Source organism: Pipistrellus hanaki (assembly GCF_964339955.1).
Source record: "Pipistrellus hanaki genome assembly, chromosome: 10".
Lineage (NCBI taxonomy): Eukaryota > Metazoa > Chordata > Mammalia > Chiroptera > Vespertilionidae > Pipistrellus > Pipistrellus hanaki.
The window spans coordinates 20,704,809-20,727,842 of record NC_140512.1 but is presented as its reverse complement, the minus strand read 5'-3'; the positions used below and the strand labels follow the sequence as shown (position 1 = coordinate 20,727,842).

Sequence of the window (23,034 nt, the reverse complement as noted above, 5' to 3'; positions counted from 1 at the left end):
CAGGAGTGGTTTCAAGAACATGACGGATGCTTTACCTTGTATATGTGGCCCCCACAATCACCAGCTCTCAATCCAATTGAGCATTTGTGGGACAAAATTAAGAGCCATCAGGCAGCTGGTTCCACAACCATCAAATCTTACAGAACTGGACAGTGCTATTCATCAGGCATGGTGTCAGATTCCTCCCATCACCTTTCAACATCTAGTGGAGTCAATGCCCAGAAGAATTGCCACAGAACTGAAGGCAAAAGGTGGCCCAATGAAGTACTGATAGGGTGGTCATAATAATCTGGCCACTCAGTGTATATGTCATCAATATAAATAGTGACAGTTTTACTTCTTCCTTTTCAATGTGGATATCATTTATTTCTTTTTGTTGCCTAATACCACTGGCCATCCTTTTCTTTTTTCCTGATCTTAGAGGAAAATCTTTCAGGTTTTCATCATTGACATATTGATAGCTGTGGGCTTGCCATATATGACATTTATTATGCTGAAGTATATTTCCACTATACTCAGTTTGCTGAGAGTTTTTATCATAAATGGTGCCCGTCCAGGGATAGAAAGAAGATGATGACTTTTAGCTTCTATCCTCGGAGAGCATCCCATCAGGTCCCTAATGTGTGTCCAGTTAGATGCCAGCCGCTGAGGCCACCACTTTGAGATTAACAAATGAGCTTCTTTCACACCAAGTCTGGACCCCTCTTGATTGGCTTCCTCTAAACTGGGTCCTCAGTTAGGTGAGTCTGAGTGTGCAAGCCCTTTAAAAGCTGTTTCTCAGTTTGCTATTGTCTTGTAAGTCATATGGATATGAGACCCACTGGCTTTTAAAACTAGATGTTTTGGGAGTGCATCTTTCAGGTACAGATGTTAAAAGTTCGGGTGTCTGATACAGAGTTCAAACTTTTCATTCCTCAGGGAGAGGCTTCAAGTTTTGAGTCCCCTCTTGAATGTGTGTTGCCATGCCACGGGAGGGATTTATGGCAACATTGGGTATCAGTCTCTCCTACCCTCTTCAATGTGTGTTTTTGTTTGTTTGCCCAATGTGTAGCAGTTGGTAAGCTAGTTTATAGTTTGTTTGTTTGTGTTCAGAGAAAGTTGTTCCATATGTAGTTATAGATCTGGTGTGTTTGTGGTAGAAGGTGAGTTCAGGGTGCTACCATTTTAAACCAGAACCAGAGCTGAATATCCTGTATAATAAAGAGCTAATATGCTAATTAGACTGGAATGATCTTCCAGAATGACCAGTGGGCCGGGGCCAGGCCATGAGGGCCGAGACAGCCAGGGCTGTGAGGGCCGAGCCCCTTGTATGAATTTCATGAATCAGGCCTCTCATTTCGAAGTAACACAGCAAACATAAATAGTACAGCAAGGTAACACATTCAGCAAAAAATTATTTGCAGGAAAAATTTTAGAATCAAGTGATCCACCCGTCCATTTAGTTGGGTACGCTACTCTTATTGCTGTTTCTTCTTACACATCTATGAAAACTGCTACAGGTGAGCTGGTGGCAGGGATGGGGTGGCATGGGAAAGGAGAGTGGGGGAAATTATTACAGTAGTAGCCAATAGAGTCTTCACAAACTTACAGGACCATTATTTTTAAATGATCAGTCATAAATCTCTGGGGGATCCCGTTAAACTGCAGATTCTGATTCAGTGGGCATGCATGTTTAACAAGTCTACAGGTGATGCTGAGGCTGTTGGCTCAGCTGTAGCACAATTAAAGAACTATTTTAAAATCTATGTTTTTCCTAGCTTTGTCACAGTTTCCCTTCATCAGCGTGTTGAATGGAGCATTTCTGAAATGTGTAGACATATGCTTACTAGCATCTGAGAACGGTTGGCAAAGGAAAATAGGAGTAATACGTAAACAATCCATGAATAGACAATAATAGCTGCTTATAGTAGCAATATTAAACACCATTTCTATAATCAAAAGTTAAAAAGAAAAAGAAAAATTATTTTTCTAATAACAAAAGTATTTACAGGCAAGCCTCAGAGATATTGGGAGTTCAGTTCCAGATCACTGTAATAAAGCGATAAAGCAAGTGCTACAATAAAAGAGAGTTGTAATCTTTTTGCTAGCAGAGGGGTCTTGCCTTTAATTTATACATATTAAAAAGCACCATCTGTGAAGCTCAATAAAACAAGGTATTTCACGGATACTTAAAAACGCCACAGAAGAAAAAAGCAATGATCATGTATGTATTTGATACAAATGAGTGTTTTATATTTGCTTTTCTTCCAACTGACTCAAAAAATTAGGCTAGAACAAAGTGTCAGTATTGAATTAGGAAGACTATTTCAGAAGGAAATATGGATTCACAAAGAAATATAGATTCAAAGAAAATACTTTAAACAGAAAATCAGGGTAAATGTTTTGTGTCACAAGAGGAACGAGGCAAAGTGCAGGAGTTTAAGTAAGAACGTCTTTTAATGGTTGAAATCAGGGCTGACAATGAAAGCAAAAAATATTACAACGAATAACTATGAATGCATTCTCTTCTTCATCATTGTTCATACATTAATTCCTTTATTCTCACTTACATATGTTCATACTAGGACAACGTTCTGAAGTCATGAAGTATAAGTTGTATGTAACTGAGTAGAAAGATCAAAATCAAATCAGATTTCCAGAAGAGCTGCAGAATGTGGAAAATTACAAAGACCTTAACACGGAGAGCCAAAACGTGCTACCAATGACTCCCGTCTGTATAATCAGTGTTAAAAATAGAAGCTTATACTGTTATAAAGTAAGACCGTAAGTATAATGCCTGCTGTTGCTATGCAAAGAATCCCATAGAGAAGGAGATTTAGGCAATATATAATAAATAAATGCACAGGCTAATCATTTATTTTCCATTCTTAAATGTCTTTCAAAATAACGACGCTCATGAAATGTAATGTACTGACAGTCCTGGGGTCTGTTGCAAATGCACAGGGACACCGCCGACAATGATGCTGTCTTCCCTTGAAGAGAAACGTAAGAAGAGTTCAGGGTCTAGAATTTGTTTAGAATGTCCACTTCCTCTGCTGGATTTGTCACCAGGGAATCAATGCATGCCTCAGCACCAAATACAAATAATTTGTCCATGCTAGAACCTGGTCTGTAGAAACTGTGCACAAGATGAATTTTAAAAGGTGCTGGTTTCTTGTTCAGATTATGGATTTTAATGACATCTTAATAATTGTTAGGATTGTATTGCTGCTTACTGCAAAAGTGAATAGTGCCACCATTTCATCAACTATAAGATTAGGTATGTTTTGAAAAAAAAACAAAAAAAAACAAAGCATATTAAGTCTTCATTTGTAGGTCAATATTCACAGAGGTCCCGATGTTACTGGTACATTAATGTAAAAATTCACTTGCTGTCTAGAAAGCAGAAGAAATGTTACTGTTTATCAGGAAGCAATGGAAAAAAATAAACAGATAATACTCAAATTTACATCTCTAAGATACCCTACTTTTTGTTATTCACCATAACAAAATGCCGCTTTTTCTTTGTCAAGCGGCAAAGAAAAAGTCCACTATATGGTGGACTATATAGTAAGACAATGCATATTCCCATCAAGAAGGATAAGCTTCCCAAAGCTGCAGACCTGCATGTAGCCAGGTTAAGATTGTTCATCAATGAATCTGCTCTGGGCAAGCATTTCTACTCTTGGCTCTCCCTTCAGGCCATCTCCCATTCGGAGGTGTCTCTACTATACTATTCCTTTCGAAGGGACTATTTGCTTGTGCTCTTTGTGATCCATTGAATAAAGCCGTACTTTAGCTCCACCATCTTATATTTTATTTCCTTTTTGTACCTCTATCTTCTGTTTTTCCAATTGCTTACAAATCTCCCCAAGGGCGTAATTTTATAATACTGAAAACTGAGGCTTCTTTGAGGAAATCTACAACTCTGTGATTCTTCTAAATCTAATAAATCCAATAAACTACAAAGACATTTTTTTCTCTACTTGTAAAAGAAAGGCGTGTAGTTTTATAAATACCAGCCATGTTTCCTCGTAACTGTTAAAGGTAAAGAAAACGAATACATTTGTTGGCAGAGATGCTCTAGAAAGTTTTCAATCCTTTAGCCTAATTTAGCCATGCAGAGATCCAAGGGATGTGACATTCAGGGCTCATGGAGCAGTGATAAAATTCATTATATAATTTTAAGAGAGAATACTTGCTAAAATTAAAAAAAAACCGCTATGAACTATTATGCTTCCTTTTGAAAATATGCTTTCCCACCAGAACAAGTTTTTGTTTTGTTTTATTTGTTTGTTTTTCAATGGATTATTTTTATCTCTTTTATATAAATGGTTATATGAATATCTTAGTTTAATCATAGCATGTTTGTTATTGGACTAATGGCTTTATAAGTGAGGCAATATTTCCCTTATTTATCATAATATGAATATATTATATTGTCACTTTGAGTACCTCCTCTACAAATAGATTGTAGCCATAATTGTTCAGCCTTTTTTGGAAGTAAAATAAGAAAACTTGTTTTAAAGTTGTGATTTTAAAGCAAGTGTATTGCTTTTATCTTTTATTTTATTTTATTTTTTATTTTATTTTATTTTGTTTTTTAATGCACCTGAGAAAAAAAGGCTGATGCGAATTATGGATGAAGTGAAAAATCCCCCCTCTCCCTCCAAAGTCTACACCAGTGGCACCTATAATGATTACAGAAAGGCTTCGACTTAGGGAAGGTAGGATGGGGCACTCATTCCTATTTATGGGCAGGGGGACACAGACACTAACTAATAACTAAATCAGAGACCTGACCATCTCTGGAGTTCTGCTAACACGCAAATGTCCACATTTACATGATAATCTCTCTAAAGCCTGAGTAAATTGGTTTTACTGTGTTGATCACTACTTTCTCCTATTCTCTTTTACTGTTATATTCCAATTTTAGCTCATGAATTTTAATTGTTAATCCTGCTTCCATATTAACCATTTGGGGAACACATCCTGATATTAGACAATGTATGGCCAGCATGTCTGTGAAACAATCGGTATTTATAGTAATGTTATCTTCATTTTAAATTTCATTTTAATGTAGTACTTATTTTAAAGGCATATTTTATCTCGACTATTTATTATCAAGTTTTTAGACTCTTTTTAATTCCTAGGTTATTTAATTTCTCTTTTTCTTTTCTTTTCCCATATAAATTTCAGTCTCTCCAAATAGCTACCACTTTCAATTTTACAATACCTCTCCTAATCAATATGTTAAATTATTTTTAATTTTAAAAATACAAACTAGAAATAATCAATAAATGAAGTTAGAATTCTGCAAAAAAAAGCTACATAAATATGTACTAACTTTTCAAAGGTGAAAATTATCTCTTATCCCATTCCTCTCAGAATAAAGATGGAATCCATTGATCTGCTGGATAGTTATGAGCCTTATTTACTCAGTCTTCATTTGTATTTCCATTTACATTAAGTATCTCAAAAGTTAAAGAATGTATTGAAAAACAATAATTGGCTAGACATGTCCAGAAAGAGTTACAAAATACTTTATAAAACCTCTTTGATAAAAGGCAAAACAACAACAACAAAAAAACACATGTAAATTAATGTTTCTAAAGTAGTATACATATATTTGTATTTTGCATATACTTACTTATTTTGATTTCATTGATCTGCATGCACAGTATGAAATCATAAATCCAACAAATAGCACCACGCCAACACCGAGTAAGACCATTTCTACCAGGCTAAGGAGCTTTATTTTTCCAGTCACTTGGCTTTTGAACATTTCTGCCTTCTCATCTCCAATGGTACCAGTCTGTAATCAAGTTAATAATTAGTATTATTTGAGTAGATCATTAGAGAAAAATACTTAAAATCCTCCACTTACATATCACTCTTTCCCCCCAACAACATATCTATAGGTATTAGTCATCTGTCTCTGTAAGACAAGCCAATGAAATTCCCTTTGCATGTTCAAGGAGACAATACATGCCAAGGGTAGAATACAGAGTGAAATATATAACCCACTTTTCTTTACACATGTTGTCTGGCACTCTTCAATATGCCAGTTTCATTGATCTTTAAAACTGTCTTACTGAAATCTTTCACAATTTTCCAAAGTATTTTTCCTAATGACATAGGAAAATGGCAAGGGTCAACTATTTAATTCCCTATAAAGACTTGATGCATTTCCTAATTCTGTGACTAATCAATTCCATGGTTTACACAAAAAATATCTTGTCAGGATTGACCATTTACAATTGCTTTAACCTGGCTTGTAAGCTTGGTTGGCTTTTATTAACTATAATATTCAGTGAGCCTTGAATTATTTGAAGTTAGATGTGTGAACAATTCTAACACAAACATATGATGAGAAAAAATGTTTAGCAGATGCATTTTGAAAATAATCTAAAATGATAAAAAGTGCACAGAAAACTAAGATAAATTTGATATTTCTATGTGGTTTGGTTCTCTCAAATAGCTATAATTAATATTATGTAAACTCATCTATATGGACAATGAAAACACATACAACCTCCAATATACATTAAAGTTATATTCAATTTTCAAATGTCAAAAGTATTTTTATATACAAAGAAGTTTACTGCTTTTAATACTAATAGATAAAAATACTAACCTCATTAAGCCAAAGAATAGGCACAATGTAGTTCCTTTTCAGACGCTTTAAAGGTCTGTAATTTAAAATTATGAAAATATATTATGCATATATGACAGAAATTTTAGTAATTACCAGTATCAATAAATATTCAAAAATTAGTTACTCTTGCAACTTGGTTAAGTTCCTTGATTTTTGTTCACTTAGATTTTAATATGACTGTTTCTCAGATATTTTCTATTCTAAAAGCCTTCATAGCAGATTTATAGTTGATTGACTCTTTCTAAACACAGATTTTCCCTTTAAACTAATTCTACTCAGGAAAGTAAAATATGAATTTTAGAAATTATTGTCATAGAAATATTTGGAGAGTAAGCAAAATGTGAGATGCTACCTAATATTTTAAAACATTACAAACCATATATAAACTAGAGGCCTGGTGCACAAAACTCATGCACAGGAAGGGGGCAGTGTCCCTCAGCCCAGCCTGCACCCTCTCCAATCTGGGACCCCTTGGGGATGTCCAGATGCCAGATGTGTCCCTGTGGGATCAAGCCTAAACAAGCAGCCAGACATCCTTCTTGCAATCTGGGGCTGCTGGCTCCTAACCACTCTCCTGCCTGCCTGCCTGACCGCACCCTAACCACTCTGCTGCTGGCTTGATAGCCACCTAACTGCTCCCCTGCTGGTCTGATTGCCCCAAACTGTCCTCCCCTGCCAGCCTGATTACCTCCTAACTGCCCTCCCCTGCCAACCTGATCGCCCCTTAACTGCTTGCTCCCCTGTGTTGGCCTGATCTTTCCCCAAACTGCTTTCTCCTTGGCTGGCCTGATTGCCCCTAACTACTTGCTCCCCTGCCAGCCTGATCGCCTCTAACCATCTATGCCTCAGCCTTCCCCACTGTGGCTTTGTCCAGAAATCAGATATCCAGAAAAAGTTCAGTAGACTCAGTCTAATTAGCATATTACACTTTTATTAGTATAGATTGACTTCATTGAATACCTGATATACTTCTTAATTACAAATGAAAGTTATAAGCATTTGATAATAATTTAATATAGTCAAGCCAAAGAAAAGTTGAAGTTTTATATTATTTCCAGTTACTTTCATAGATTTACTCACTTTCTTATAAGAAAATACTAAAAATCATGTAAAGATAAACTTGGTCAAGGTACTCACTCAATTTTCTTTGATTGCTTGACCAATAGGTTGACTTGCAGACGTTTTGCAAATTGTAAAGTGAACCCAGTTATCTAAAAAAGAGCACAAACTAAAATTATTTTTAACATTCTTTTAATTCTAATCAGCTGAGCCCGAGGGCACTGGCAGAGTCATATTATCAGTACTGATTTCTTATCTTTATCCTTGTGCTTGGAATGAGGAACAAATAGGACCTTGACTTACCCAGGTCTTGATATGATAAATCTCCTCCTTATACCAAAAAATGAGGAACTTACCCAGGTCTTGATGAATAGGACCTGGGCACACCCGAAACTCCTTTTGACCTTAAACTTCCCCTTTGGAAATCAATAAATGTGCTGTGTTGTCTGTGGTGGGTGTGACTGCCTCTCCATCAGAGAGGTGGTGACCACCTAGCGCCCAGCTTAATGAATCTATTTCTGCCTCTTGTCTCTTTCTTTCTCTAATTTCTTAATCTCCAGCTCCTCCACTCAGGAACCTGTCATTTTCCATACGGGACGCAGAAAACAGAGAAAATGCCCACCGCACATTCTTTTATAATAGCCAACATTAATTTGTAATGTTATATAGAATTTAAGGTTAATATTTTCTATTTGAAACTTGTATAGTTATTAATAAATAATTGGACATGTTAAATATTTCCTACGTAACTATCCATAATTGCATTATGTGCATATGCAGATATATATGTGCATGCATATACATGCAAGCACACATGCATATACATGTATACAGACATTTAATTTCTTTGCCTACTCTAATGTCAAGGTTTTAGCTAGATTTGTGATGTTTATCATAAATGGTTTTGGGGAATCAACAATAACATAACAGTACTAAAACATAAAAGCATATATAGTTTATATAGTTTCTAAACTATGCAAGGTCAAATATATATTCTGTCAGAATCCATATATCTTCAGTTTAATCATACTACTATCATTATTGAAATAAAATAAAAATTGCTACTAAAATTCTGGCATTCCATTAAATTTTTGAAAAGTAGAACAGTAAAATAATCAAAACTGTTGTGCTTATAGGATTTTTATAGATTTTTTGTGACACTAAATATAATAAATCTAACCCCCAATTCACATATACCTATAAAATCCCCTTTTATCCCTCATAATATAATATAAAGGGCTTCTTCATATAAGCAATGATTAGAATCATTCCCATCACTAGTATTCCTGACCCATGATCCATTAAAAATGCTTAAAAAGTTTCATATTATTAAAAAGTAAAATTAAATTACCCTGATATTTCATAAAGTAATAGAAAAAAATCAATGTAATTTTTATAGAAATAAGTCATTTATCAATAAATATGATCAATAAATGTAATTGACAAGGAGATAATTTATTTTTTTCTTTAGATAATTAAAACCCCCCACAATATTAAACAGGGCGGATCAATAGTATGTTTGCTTACAGGTTCAACATCTAAGTATGTGCTGTGTTCTTCTTCATTTGGATGTAAGCCTTCAATAGTTTCTCTAATTTCAGGAGTGGCGTGTAGGAAATGAGGAAGTGAAATGATCACAGGTCTTCCTGAAAACAAGTTTTAAGAAGATAATTGGGGGTAAATATTTCACATAACACTAAGAAAAGATTCTTTGAAAATAAAATTTAAAAAATGCATAGCTGGGTTTGAACACTAATTTTGGGGGATGAAGGTGAGGGAGAATTATAACACCTGATTGCTACTGTACAAATAAAATGACAAAATTCTCCATTATTCTACTAACCAGTCAGCTGATTCTATTGTTTATGCCATAGGTATTAATTTTTAATATGTAAGGTTTAGCTGCTGAACACAATTTTAGCCATATATGGTTTTTTTTAGGTAGTGATATATCTATGATCTAAGAATTAAGTAAGAGGTTTTCTTTCTTTATTCTCACCACTCCATTATAAAGAACATGAGCAAACCAAGACAGACCACACATTGTGTGTAAGTCAGCCTTTGTTTCAGAGACATACTGAAAATATACTTATTTTTATTTACTATTTTCAAAGAAAGGAAAAATGGCCAATGGATAAGTTGAAATGTTCACAGTATTTTGGGAATTATTTTCCTTTTACCCTAAATTAAAAAGGAGCACAAGGATTCTATATGGCAAAAGGAATAATAAAAACAACAACAATAACAATAATAAGGCTATCAATGGAATGGGAGAAAATATTTGCAGACTAGATATCCAATAAGTAGTTAATATGCCAAAAATCCAAAATATATAAGGAACCCATACAACCCAAAAAGACAAGGAATATAATAATAATAATAATAATAATAATAATAACAACAACAACAACAATAATCCTATCTAATAAAAGAGTAACATGCAAATTGACTATTACTCCAACATACAAGATGGCTGCCTCCATGTGGACACAAGATGGCTGCCATGAGTGGCTAGCAGGGAAGGGCAGGTGGGGTGACCAGGGAGGGCAGTTATGGGCGATCAGGCCAGCAGAGGAGGGCACAGTTGGGAGGGAGCAGGACTGCAAGGGAAAGCAGTTGGGGGCAATCAAGCCTGCAGGGGAGGGCGGTTAGGGATGACCAGGCCAGCAAATGAGGGAAGTTGCAGGCGACCAGGCCTGCAGGGAAAGACAGTTGGAGGGGGGACCCAGGCCTGCAGGGAAGGGCAGTTGGGTGGACCCCAGGCCTGCAAGGGAGGGCAGTTGTGGGGGACCAGGACTACAGGAGAGGGCAGTTAGGGGGGACCAGGCCTGCAGGGGAGGGCAGTCAGAGGCAATCAGGCTGGCGGGAATGCAGTTAGGCATCAGTCAGGCTGGCAGGAGAGTGGTTAGGGGGTGATCAGGCTGGCAGGCAGAAGTGGTTAGGGGCAATCAGGAAGGCAGAACAGGCAAGCAGTTGGGAGCCAGCAGTTCTGGATTGTGAGAGGGATGTCCAACTGTCAGTTTAGGGATCGGGCCTAAACAGGCAGTTGGACATCCCTCAAGGGGTCCCAGTTTGGAGAGGGTGCAGGCTGAATTTCATGCACTGGGCCCCTAGTAATAATAATAATAAATGGAAAAGTGCCTAGACATTTTCCTTAAGTAACAATAATGATTTTATTAACTAATAACCAACCTTTGTAGCACTGAAACATAATTAGGACCTTGAACACAATATAAAATCAAAACAAAAATTTCCTACATCACCCTTACTTTTTGTCCTTATTGTTTTCTTACTTTAAATTTTTGGTCAAAGGGATCTTGGGTAAAGGTTATATTTCAAAGAATACTGCAAATTACATCCTGAACTGTAATACTGTAAATATTTACTCACCTTCTTTGCACTTGCTAATGTCTAGCAAACCAAAAAATGTACAATTATTTGAGATCTCTGGGTCTGTGCAGAAACAATGGTTATCAGGATTCTGAACTGGAGATGCAAAGGCCTCGGGTGGAAGAACAAATCTTAACACAGAAATTCCTTTCAGATCAAGTTCGGATCCAAACACAGCATAGATGGACCTAAACACAGAGAAGAAAGAGCTTCATTCCAGGGATCTGAACTATATTCAGGAGATTAATTATTTTTCTTAGTTTGATATGCTTGCTTTAACTTGGAAAAACCTAACCCATTCTTATCAGAATTCTTACTAATTTTTAGGAAAAACAAAGTCCTTGTGAATTTTTAAGTCATACTAGAACTCAATATGCCTTAGTCAGAACTCAATTTCTTGCAAATGGTTTGAGCTATCCTTACCTTTATTTTCAAAATCTTCTAAGAATAATTTTTTACATGGTGAAGTACCATGGTGTCTTGATACTAAATATAATTTTTTTCAGTTTATTTCCTTCATAGATTAAATATTTATATGACTGCCTCATATATTTTTGTGCCCACTTCAAAAAAATTAAAATAAAATATCTGTCTTTCAAAACAGTCATGAAGAGAAAGACCACTTACATGTTGTGTGTGCATGTGTGCTTAATATAATATATCCTATACCTCCACCATTTACCAAATGTCCACCATAATCTTGGTAATGTGCTAGGGCTCAATCAATATTTCTTCCATAACTCTATAGGAAGAAACACTGCTCTCTTCAATTTTACAGATAAGGAAAAGATTCAGAGACCTTAAACACTTGCTCACAACCACATGACCTTTGGGAACAGGGTTAGGATTCAAGCATGTTGGTGTGGGTTCCAATGCCGTGTGGTATTTACTAGGCCCCCTCAATTGGAAAAAATGCTATAGTGGAGGTAGGACACATTAATTAACACAGTTCGGTGACAGTGGCATCACCTTCTCTGGACATCTTAGAAAAAAAATGGGCATAGAGAGCTAGACTTGACTATTATTAAATATAATGCAAGGATAGTAAAAGATAGAGTTCTTACTTAGAACTAACAAGAAGATAATGATGTATATTATGTAAAATAGCTTTCTACACCCTTTACTTTAAAAAAAAAAAAAGCATTAGTAAACACATAATGACTGCCATATTACATTTATTCTTAAAAAATGAAGCAAAGTTTCACTACGTGTACTTTATTTTTCTCAAAATAACATTATGTGTGAGCTTCTTGGCCTGTATTTTGTTACATGGGGAAACTTTTCTGACTCACAGAAATGTATCATTCTTTGTCTTACCTGCAAATGTCAGAGGAGAAGAATTGCAGTACCCGGGTCTTTTCAACAAAAGGAGGAAATGAGGCTGCATCTGTTTAAAAAGTAAGCCAGTGGCAAGTGATTAGATGTAATATGTGTCCTAAAAGAATATAGAAATCTCCATTCCAGCATGGTCAATAGAAATAGTAATGTAAGTTGTATGTAATTTTAAAATTCTCTAGCAGCCACAATTTTAAAAGGTAAACAAAATATGTATGTTTTATTTAACCCAATAGACCCAAAATATTGTCATTTAAACATGTAGTAGAGTGGCACATTTTTTTTTTTAACCATGGAATTGATTTAGGATTTCTTTTCAGTTTGCATTGAACTTTTGATAGTGATTCATTTATCTGCTCTAATGGCTGACTAATATTATTGAAATCATTTTTTTTGAAAGTTCTCTCACTAAGAATTTCTTGCAAATTGTACACCCATCAAACTAAAAAGAGCATTTTTTTTTAGTTTATTGAATTTATGCTGTGGTTATAATGCATGCCACACTTTGGATATATGAAGAAATAATGAGATAATTCCTCTATTTGCTCCTTAATAGAATATCACCAAACTGAGCCATCACTGAATGTTTTTGTTTATAATGACAAGACTCATCCTTCAATTATGAATTCTAGGCTATTTTTCTGGTAAGTTTTTAACCATGAAATCTTATTACCTTTCATTTATACTTTTGTGACAAGTAAAATGTAACAGATCACAATGAACTTGATCCTGCCATTAAGAGAACTGAAATATTACAGATTAGCTTAAACTCCTCAAACAGGTCACTGAATGGTCATTGCCTACAACTGTCTTATCAATGTCTTGACCACTAAAGAAAAAAAAAAAAAAACAATGAAAATATTTAAAAATCATTATCTGAAATATCACTGAAGACTGCATCATAATCATACCAACAAGATAGCTGATATGAGCATGGTGTTAAAAAAAGCATTCAAATGTATATTAATACTTTCATATATCTTCGAACTTTATGAAGAAGGTAGAGGAAGCCTTTTTAAATTGTGATGAAAACACATTGCAATTTTTTCTGTTTCTTGACCAATAACCTGTCTTATAGGGATCACACATAGCAGAGTCTCCTACTTTGTCCAATCTGCCTCTGCTCCTGATTTGTTTTATTTCTGTTTTTTTAAAATTATTTTTTAATTTATAATTTTATGCCAGTTTCTCACTTATTTATACTATTGTCATTATTGAATGACAATATGGTAGCTCCTCTTTTAAAACTTCTCTACTTCTTGCCTTTGAACAGAAATGTTGAACACTTTTTTTTCTAGACCAGAAAGAACCCGTCAGTGCTTCAGAACAGCACAGTGCCTTTCACTCTGCATCTAAGGATGGAAATATTATGCCTGTGCAATTACGAGAGTTAGTGGTATTGGCACACTTTACAATTGATTTGCAGACATGCTTTACTTAGGAAGGAATTTATTTTTTTCCTTTCTTCCTTGCATCCACCTTCAAGGCTCAAAGCACTACTAATCAAACCCGTGTTTGTTCTATAAGGGAGTGATAATAAAATTAAATTAAAATGCCAAACTCAATAACACTTTGGTATTCCTCTTTATTTCCAAGTTTTTTGCATAATTTTGTACCTAAAGTTCTTTGTCTTTATTATACCGTTTTCCTAAAGGGTATTGCCTCGCCAACTTTGTGAACATCATTCTTCTGCCTCTACTTCTTAGTTGTTGAAAGCTCACCTCTGTTTTAGTTACTCACAATGTTTGATTCGCATTGCTCTTTAAAATCCTAATTCTTAAATGAATAGGCATGCGTGTACTTTGTTTTTCCTCAAGGAGTACAATCAGCCAGTTCTAACCATACTGTAAGTTCATAGTCCTGTGTCTTTCCCAAATCTTATTCAGAATGTTCATCTTTGCATACATTTTTCATGGTTAGTAGACACCTAAGCTTGTTTATTGTTGTTATTTTTCTCTCTCATTCTGACCACCTTATTCAAATAGACAGCTCTGTCTTGCAACTCTATCGATCGATCCTACCTCAGCTAGAAACCTTACTTGGAACCATGATTCACCTTCTGTAAATTACCTTGATATATTTTTTTCAATTTTAAATTATTATCTGTACAGTATTTACAAACGATGTGAATAGTAGCTCCTTCTCTACATTTTTTAATCCATTACTTCTATTGTCAGGAAGGCAGTTCATTAAGTAAAGCTTTTACAAAGCAAACATGTCCCTAGTAATTCAATAAAGGCCAATTCTTGATGCTTAGTCTTTAGAAATCCTATCACATTAAGCAGATATTTACTAAACATGTAAAAGAGTGGAGACTCTGAATTATGTTCTGGGGTTATAAAGAAAAGTAAACATATACTCTTCCCTTCAGAATCCTTTAGGTATGGTGGTGGATTTGTAAGAGAGGGAGGTGGGTTCATTGTGATTATTGCCAAGAAAAATGCTCTTACCTGTACCATTGATCATGTCACAATAACTTGGCCAATAGCCGAGAGTCCTTAGAAATAAAAAGAAAAAAAATGAACAAGTATTCTCAAGAGCACCTTACTTATGTTAGTTTGTCTATTATGATGCAGTACCACTATAATAAAGATTAGACATGACAAATGCTAAATTCAAGAAATGTAACGCATTCAGTCCATATTTTCTTTGAAGCTTTCATCTTGTTGAAATAAATTGTGTGCCTGATATCATTAAGTAACCAGATTACAAAATAAAACTGCTTACATAGAAACAATTTGGAATAGATACCAGTCTGAAAAAAAGGAAATTGAGAAAAGTTGACCAGAAATTTAGATCTCTGTGTAGGGATTTTTTATTTTTTATTTATATTTATATTTATTTTTATTTTTATTTTTATTTTATTATTTTATTTTATTTTATTTTATTTTATTTTATTTTATTTTATTTTATTTTGCCAATGGGAGAAATAAATTATTTGGTAGTATGTTGAGTACTCAAACTGAATAGAAGAAAAATATTCAGTGGATAACTGATGTGAGCTCAGCATGAGAAAAGAGGGTAATGGGGGGAGGAAAGAAAGAGAAGCAGATTTTTGATTAACAGAGATTGGAAACATGTAGTTAACCAATTTATAACCCCCCCTTTTAGTTTTTGCATGATCTGGCATTAAAGTAGGGCTAAGTTTATTAATTTATGCTCTCCTGTTTAGATAACACACACACACACACAAACACACACACACACACACACACACACACACACACACAAATATAATGGTAATAGTTTCTCTGTATCCTCAGCCACTTTTTAGTTATAGAAAAACCTTTTTCTTATTCTTAATATATCATCCAGTGAGATATCAATGCATGTTGATACTTCTTTTTAAAAACAGAATAAGCTGTTAATCATGCTCAGTGTTGCCATGATCGGTTACATCAACCTTATTACAATCTTGAAATTCCTACTCTAACTAGAGCACTTAGCAACTCTCCTGAAAATCTCTCTGTAATACTGAAATGGAGGAAATGTTCATGTTCTTCGATATATAAACCATTATGTGATTTCCCCGTAAATGATCATTTAGAAGTGTTTGTTTTCCTCCACTAAACTTCTCTATGAAAACATGTAACTATGGACTCTGTAGAAGAAAAAGTACCGCAATAGTGAATACTCAACTGTTGTCAATTCTTCCATAGGGACTCAGGTGTGAGCAAATGGTTACTTATATTAATAAAAACATTTTAGCCAAAACCGGTTTGGCTCAGTGGATAGAGCGTCAGCCTGCGAACTGAAAGCTCCCAGGTTCGATTCTGGTCAAGGGCATGTACCTTGGTTGCGGGGCACATTCCCAGTGGAGAGTGTGCAAGAGACAGCTGATCAGTGATTCTCTCTCATCGATGTTTCTAACTCTCTACCCCTCTCTCTTCCTCTCTGGAAAAAAATCAATAAAATATATTTAAAAATAAATAAATAAAATAAAAACATTTATCTCTTCAATATTTTGAGAGAGAGATGAGAGGGAGAGAGAGAGGGAGGGAGGGATGGAGAGAGAGAGAGAGAGAGAGAGAGAGAGAGAGAGAGAGAGAGAGAGAGAGAGATGAGAGAAACATTGATCTGCTGCTCCTCTGCATGTTCCTTGACCAGGGATGGAACCCTAACCTGGGTGTTTGTCCTGACAAGGAATTGAACCCACCACCTTTTGGTGTATGGGAGGATACTCCAACCAAATAGCCATCTGGCCAGGGCTCTTTCTATTTTGAATACTTGGATCTTTTTTCGGAAAGCATGTGGCCTAAAGCATATTTATTAACATTGAGGAGAAGAAAAGGTTTTCTACCCTGAAATGTATTAGGGCTCTTCCTATTTTACTCATATGATAAATTCCCTATACTTCAGATGAATAGGCAGGAGCTAGGAAAAGGAAGAAAATCATGGCTGTCAATATGAACATATCACATTCTATTACTACTTCCAAAGAAACATGCTCTTTATTTCCAAGTTGAATACCCAAAATTTAAAGCTACTTGAAATACAACAAACTACTTAAAATATAAAAACATTTTATTTTTTAATTGATAAAAATTTTTAAAAAGCTGAGCTATCATATGTAGAAATTATTTCAAGAAGTTTTTGAAGGGGAAAGCCATTGAAGTGTTAGCATGGATTCATTAAGCTTTCATCTTTATAGACACACTAGGTCATGTCAATGGAATGAATATTTTTATCTGGTATGCTCCATAAACAAGTTTAAAAAGCCAGTAAAACAGATTTGTGTATCTCCTAGATGGTCAGTTGGTGCATTGATTTTCTCTCTTTTCCTTTTGTGGTTATCTAATTGGATGGGGCACTGCAATGCTGGTGACACAGCAGAAATGAAAACAGTCCCTTTGGATTTCTTCATGTAAGAGAACCTGGGGCTGCTTCCAGCAGGGAGGCCTTAGTATAACCAGCTTTCATAAATAAAGGGTTCATGCCTTGTAGAAGAGGAATTCTCGGAGCTGAGATACAGGCAGAGGTGAATGTCTATGAAACACCTGCTTTAGAGTAGCCTGGTAACACACACACACACACACACACACACACACACACACACACTTTACCTGAATACTTACCTTTTCTCTTTGTAAGTGTGAATTATGGCAACTTTGCTTACATCATCTTTTCCATTGAAGACTCTATAAAGTCCATCTACAGTATTGTTGTACTGAAAATACATGTACCAAGAACAAATTATTTCTAGAACAACCCATACTCTCCAAGTTATAAAATATACAATTAACTCATTTTTGCATTTCTCAGAGACTGGTTATTCATAATTATTTTATGTGATCTAAAATTTATAGGCCATAAAGTTTTAACATTTTTGTTCTTTAATACACTAAAAAGATAGAATATAAAAGGTTCCAAGAAATAAGTGCTAGCTGCTGAGACAAAGGAAAAAAACATATCAGAAGTTGATATAACCCAGACTCTAGTGTTCTTTTTCATAATTAAGCCAGTAAGACAGTTTGGATTATTATTCCTATTATATTGAAGTGAGGGGTTATTAAACAAAATCTATGAGAACAATGACAGATTTCTAGAGGTATTCTAAATATTATGATCTTTAATAAGTGGTTATAAAAAAACTAGGTATACATAATTAAAAACAAAATTACCCAAGTATTTGAATTAAAAAATAATAACTGGGCCTTGCCGCCATCTCTCAGTAGTTGAGAGTTGACCTCTGAACCAGGATGTCATAGTTCAATTCCCAATCAAAGCACATTCTGTGTGGGGAGTGCCAGAGGCAGCAATCAATGATTCTGTCTCATCATTGATGTTTCTATCTCTCTCTCTCTCAATAAAAATATATGAGAATAATAGTAATAATAATTGGTCAATTGGAGGAAAAGAGTACATATGCAATACTTTCAACAATAAAGATTAAAAAAATAATAACTGAATATCTGATCCCTTAGGCTGTCTACATTGATACTTAATCGATAACGTTGCAATCATGAACACTTTCTAAAAGTAAATTAACAACAATGAACTGGAGAATATAACTAATAACACATAGTGTCAAATCATTGTCAAAATTCCAATTCAAGGGTTAGCTTGTTTTATTTATAATTCAAAACATTGAGCTATAGCTAAGTCTATCACTAAGTTGACATTTTCCTTAATTTTCAAACTGTTATTTCATTTATAAGCCACTAGAAATTCTTATTAATAAACTCCATTAAAATAAGACAATGCTAATTTATCAGTGACATGTGTGTAAATTTAGGCTTTAAATTTACATTAAAACAATTTGTAAGAGGTCTAGAGAAGGAGAAATGATAGAACTAGTACATTTAATACAATTAAAATGTTGAAATTAAACTTGATTTTCTGAGAAGGTAAGTAAAAACTGAAAATAGTGTTCAAAGCCTTACCAGTGTATAACTTAACTTTAGACAAATTGTATATTTAACAAAAAAGAAATCCTGATTAAATATCTTCTTAATTAAAAATTTAATTGTTAAATTTATATAAGTAAATTTTATAAACTTGAAAAGCTGAAGCATGTGAAATAAAAGATTTTGAAAAATTAGAATATATATTCCCAGATAATAAATAGGACTAAAGCACTAAATTATAAAATTATAGATTTCCAATGTCATTTTATTTATCCAATTAAAGTATAACAATATCAACATTTATATTTGATACTCACAGGATAAAACACTCCAACTGTTGTAGCAACTGGGGTTGGTACCAAACTCAAGAATGGATCCGTATAGCCCCACAATAGTTCTTTCACACTTCTCCTTTGAAACAGAGATGACTTTGACTTTTTGATAAGTGAATTGAGTATCGTCTGAACAAATGGATTTGGATAGAGATGGGCTGCAGCCTACAAAGAAACCCAAAACTGGATAAGACACCATTCATAGTATTAAATATTTAACAAATAAATGGGTTAAATATTTAATATTTATGAATTAATTTTAGTATGAATTAATTTTAATAAAAATGTCTAAAAACTATTTTTCTAAAATTACTGCCAAATCTTTCCAGAGTTAGGAGTATAATTTTTTTCTAATCCCTAGATAAGCACATTTGAGTGCCTCAGTTTCAACAACAAGTCTTTCAAAATTAAGTCCTATTTTTTTCTAATGATACACTTGCAGTGGTCTTCCAATTCAGTTGATTTTTTTTCCCCATCTTTCCTGATGACCAAAACTCTATTCAAGTAAGGACATAGGAGCAGAATAAATAGTATCTAGTATGAGTTCAAATCATGAGATTAATTATAGCAGATTCTAGAGCATTTCAAAACACGTCATTTTGTTTATCTACTCACAGCGACAGCCAGATTGAGCACAGTGAAAGTGTCATTCTCTGTTCCAACTGACAGGGAAGGTTCAAAGATGGCACCATTGGGCTGTACAAAGGAGACTGTGTTGCCCAGAGGGTCTTGGGTTATGTTTTCCTTGGCGAGATAACGAACTCTGAAATACAGAAGTAAATAAAATTAAAAAATATTGTGTCGAGTGAAAGTTAGGTCTCAAATGCCATTCATTCACACAACAAATATTTTTTTTAAAAAATATATAGAACGTGTCAGAAATTATGCTAAGCCATTGGCATAAGCCGATGCTGGTTCTCTAGCAAATTAGAGAAATGGATCTTACATTTGTACATCCTAATGTGTGCTATTTCAGGACGTTACAGAGTTCATGGTTAAAACAGAACAGATACAGATCTAGGCTTGGGGAGGTCATGGTGGGGATAAGGGTCAAGATACTTTTTGTAGCAACTCCACATAAGTGGTCTGAATAGAGAAAACAAGTTTGAAAGTGGCACATGGAAGGTAAGAAGAACCAGAGGTATTTTTAGAAATGCAAATGGTAGAATATGGTTGGATTATAAAGTGAGAGAGTAAGGAGAATGGGAGGAAATAACCAAGATCTCAAACATAAAGGCTTATATCTCACACTCAAATGTTTAGCCTTTCTCCTTAGAATAAGAAGGGGATGGGAGAAAGGTTCAAGCAGGAGAATGTTTAGAACACATTGTCTTAGAAAGAATGCTCAAAATACATAATCTATCCAGCACTGGCTGTTCCATATTTTTCAGTGCTTCGATGAGAATAAAGATAACTAATGGAATATAATTTACTTTTTCCAGACTAATTTTCCTCCCTTTCCCATATGTTGAATCCTGTTTAGTATTAAACCAGTATTCATTGGCTCTACCATATCTAGTTTCATGGCACCAACTGCATTTTAGGGATGTATTGAAGGGTGATTATTGTGGAGAAAAATCTTGGCAAGTACAAGACATTCACTGAGATGAAATAATGGACAAATTGTTTGTTGCACTAGAATATACTTTAATGTTTATGTAAGGTGAATAGATAACTAAGATAAATATTGAAAAAACATGGAATTGAAATGTAAAAAGCAATACTTTTCACTCAGGTATAATAAAAATGTAAATTTCTATAGGGTGTGGATTATGAGTGTTTTGTCCCTCCAGCTCAGGGTCTAGTGCATGGTGAGCTCTCCATAAATATTTTTGAATGAACAAATTAATGGCTCATATTATTTCAAAAGAGACCTCTCAATCACCTAGAAAAAAAAATTTTATTTGTAATATTTAATCCAAGCTTTATTATTTATTCTTATTGGAGTACTAAAGACATACGAAGTTTTAAAGACATACAAATATAAATCAGCACCCATGACAGTTTATTACTATTTTCTTTTACATAAATGTAAATTTAAAATTATATTATATATTATTCACATTTAAAATTGAAATAATAGGTATAAAATTGTGACCTCAAGTCTAGCTTATTTAAATTGCAGTTACAACATTATACCAGTAGATGGCACTCACTGAGAAAAATTCTTTAAATGGAGGCCTATTACTATAATGTGCTTTTAAAAAGAACATAATCACTCAATTTTTTTGGTTTAAAAATTAGGATGTAAGCAGGTTTTGGAAAATGGTTAAGAATGTCAAAGGGAGTAATCTGCCTTATATATTTCCCCAAACTGCTTTCTTTATATTCCTGCAAAAATAAAGTAACTCAAACATTCTATATGTTTGAGATTTAAGAATATTCTGAAGGATTTACTAAATATTATTGAGCTATAGAGATGGTGAATGTTGGAATAAATGCCATTAAGATTTCAATCCCGGAAATTTTATGCTTTGAACCCTGCCATACCTTATCAATAAAAATTCAAAGTCACTTAAGCAGCCATCAGCCAAATAAGCCTGTGGTTCTGTTTGAGATGAAATACCCCCCTACACTTCCAATTTCACCCGATTCAGAGCATCATATGATGTAAGATCCTCAAGCTATTAACTTTTTCTGAAAGGTAGTTTCCCATTATTTAAGGCATACCAGCAGACACTATTGACTCAATTATGGTGACATTTGTGAGACAGGATGACCCCAACATGATAAAAAATCCCTTTAACATGGTGTGGATGAAAAGCAGCCACAGGCTAACCTGTCTAGCTCAGGGAAGGCCTGCATGGCATCCTTGTAAACTCAGAGACCTAAAGTAACCACAAAGGATGGGTATGAAATTAAACCTTCTTTAGCTAAAAGCAGTTTATGGTGGGTAGTCATGTCCTAACTCTGGTATCTTCTCTGACAAAGGTCAATCTTTACCTTAACTAAGCCTGCCTATTGTCTTTTGCATCTGATAACATTCCTTTGGAATGTCAGGGTAACTCCCCTTTCCCAGACATCACAGGGCACAACCAGTACACTAGAACAAAGATCATAAATCCTCTCATTGTTTTATCATGTTAATTGTTGACTGTTAACTGTCCTGTACCCACCTATGTAAAAGATGTATGTGTCTATTATTTTACTTTTCATCCAACCCCAGAGATTCCCCGCTGTGCTTTCTTCCACCCTCCCCCCACCTAATTTATCACCAATGGATTTCATGTAACCCACTTGCAGCATCTCTTTTGATTGTAATGTATAATATAAGATGCACAACTGCCATTCTCTGGAGCATTATCTCAATCCTTTGAAATTTTGCTCCCCAGTGTGGTCAAAAATTAGGCTCAAAAAACAAAAAACAAAAACCCTCACAAAAATTCTTCACAGGTTTGACTGTTTCTTATTGTTTGACTGTTGGCAATGTAAGTAGAAATTTATTGCTTATGAACATTAGCTGCAAACCCAACATGTTTCCTCCAACCCTCCATCATTGCTTCTTCAAATGAATTGAGTGTATCTAGCCCACTCCTTTTTGTCCTTTAGAGGTTAGTGCCTCTAAGAATGAAATATATATATATATATTACTTTTCACCTATCAGAGTAGGGCTAGGACTAGATTTAATATTATGTTAATGTTTCCTGACATTCTCCATAAAGTAAAAAGCAAACAAACATAACGTCCTCACAAACAAAAATTTAAACAGAAAATACAAATTTTCAAATACAACTATTCTCTTTCCTCACATGCATTAAATTAATCAGATTATAATTTTTTAACAATATGCTTCGATAGTCATCATTTGGTCACATGTGACTTCGAGATTTTCGTAGGTACCCATCATATGTGCAACAGTTTTTGAAACAAGATATTCATATAGGCTTTTGATAATAACACAAAACTATAAGAGCATGAAAAAAATGAATATTC

At 34.4% G+C, this 23,034-nt stretch overlaps 1 protein-coding gene across 10 annotated transcripts in view; it reads right to left on the bottom strand.

Moving 5' to 3' along the window:
• Window positions 1-2,417: 2,417 nt before the first annotated feature.
• The window catches only part of CD36 (CD36 molecule (CD36 blood group)), a 66,860-nt gene continuing 46,243 nt past the window's right edge, over window positions 2,418-23,034 (bottom strand). For all 10 annotated transcript variants that reach the window (XM_084897049.1, XM_084897054.1, XM_084897050.1 and 7 more), the window contains 11 exons: window positions 19,716-19,863; window positions 19,086-19,265; window positions 17,497-17,588; window positions 14,872-14,918; window positions 12,404-12,473; window positions 11,087-11,274; window positions 9,224-9,342; window positions 7,775-7,848; window positions 6,617-6,671; window positions 5,630-5,794; window positions 2,418-3,375 (listed from right to left, as the gene is read on the bottom strand). In XM_084897049.1, coding sequence (XP_084753175.1) covers window positions 5,630-5,794; window positions 6,617-6,671; window positions 7,775-7,848; window positions 9,224-9,342; window positions 11,087-11,274; window positions 12,404-12,473; window positions 14,872-14,918; window positions 17,497-17,588; window positions 19,086-19,265; window positions 19,716-19,863 — 1,138 coding nt within the window. In that variant the 3' untranslated portion in view covers window positions 2,418-3,375. The remainder of the gene's footprint in view (window positions 3,376-5,629; window positions 5,795-6,616; window positions 6,672-7,774; window positions 7,849-9,223; window positions 9,343-11,086; window positions 11,275-12,403; window positions 12,474-14,871; window positions 14,919-17,496; window positions 17,589-19,085; window positions 19,266-19,715; window positions 19,864-23,034) is intronic.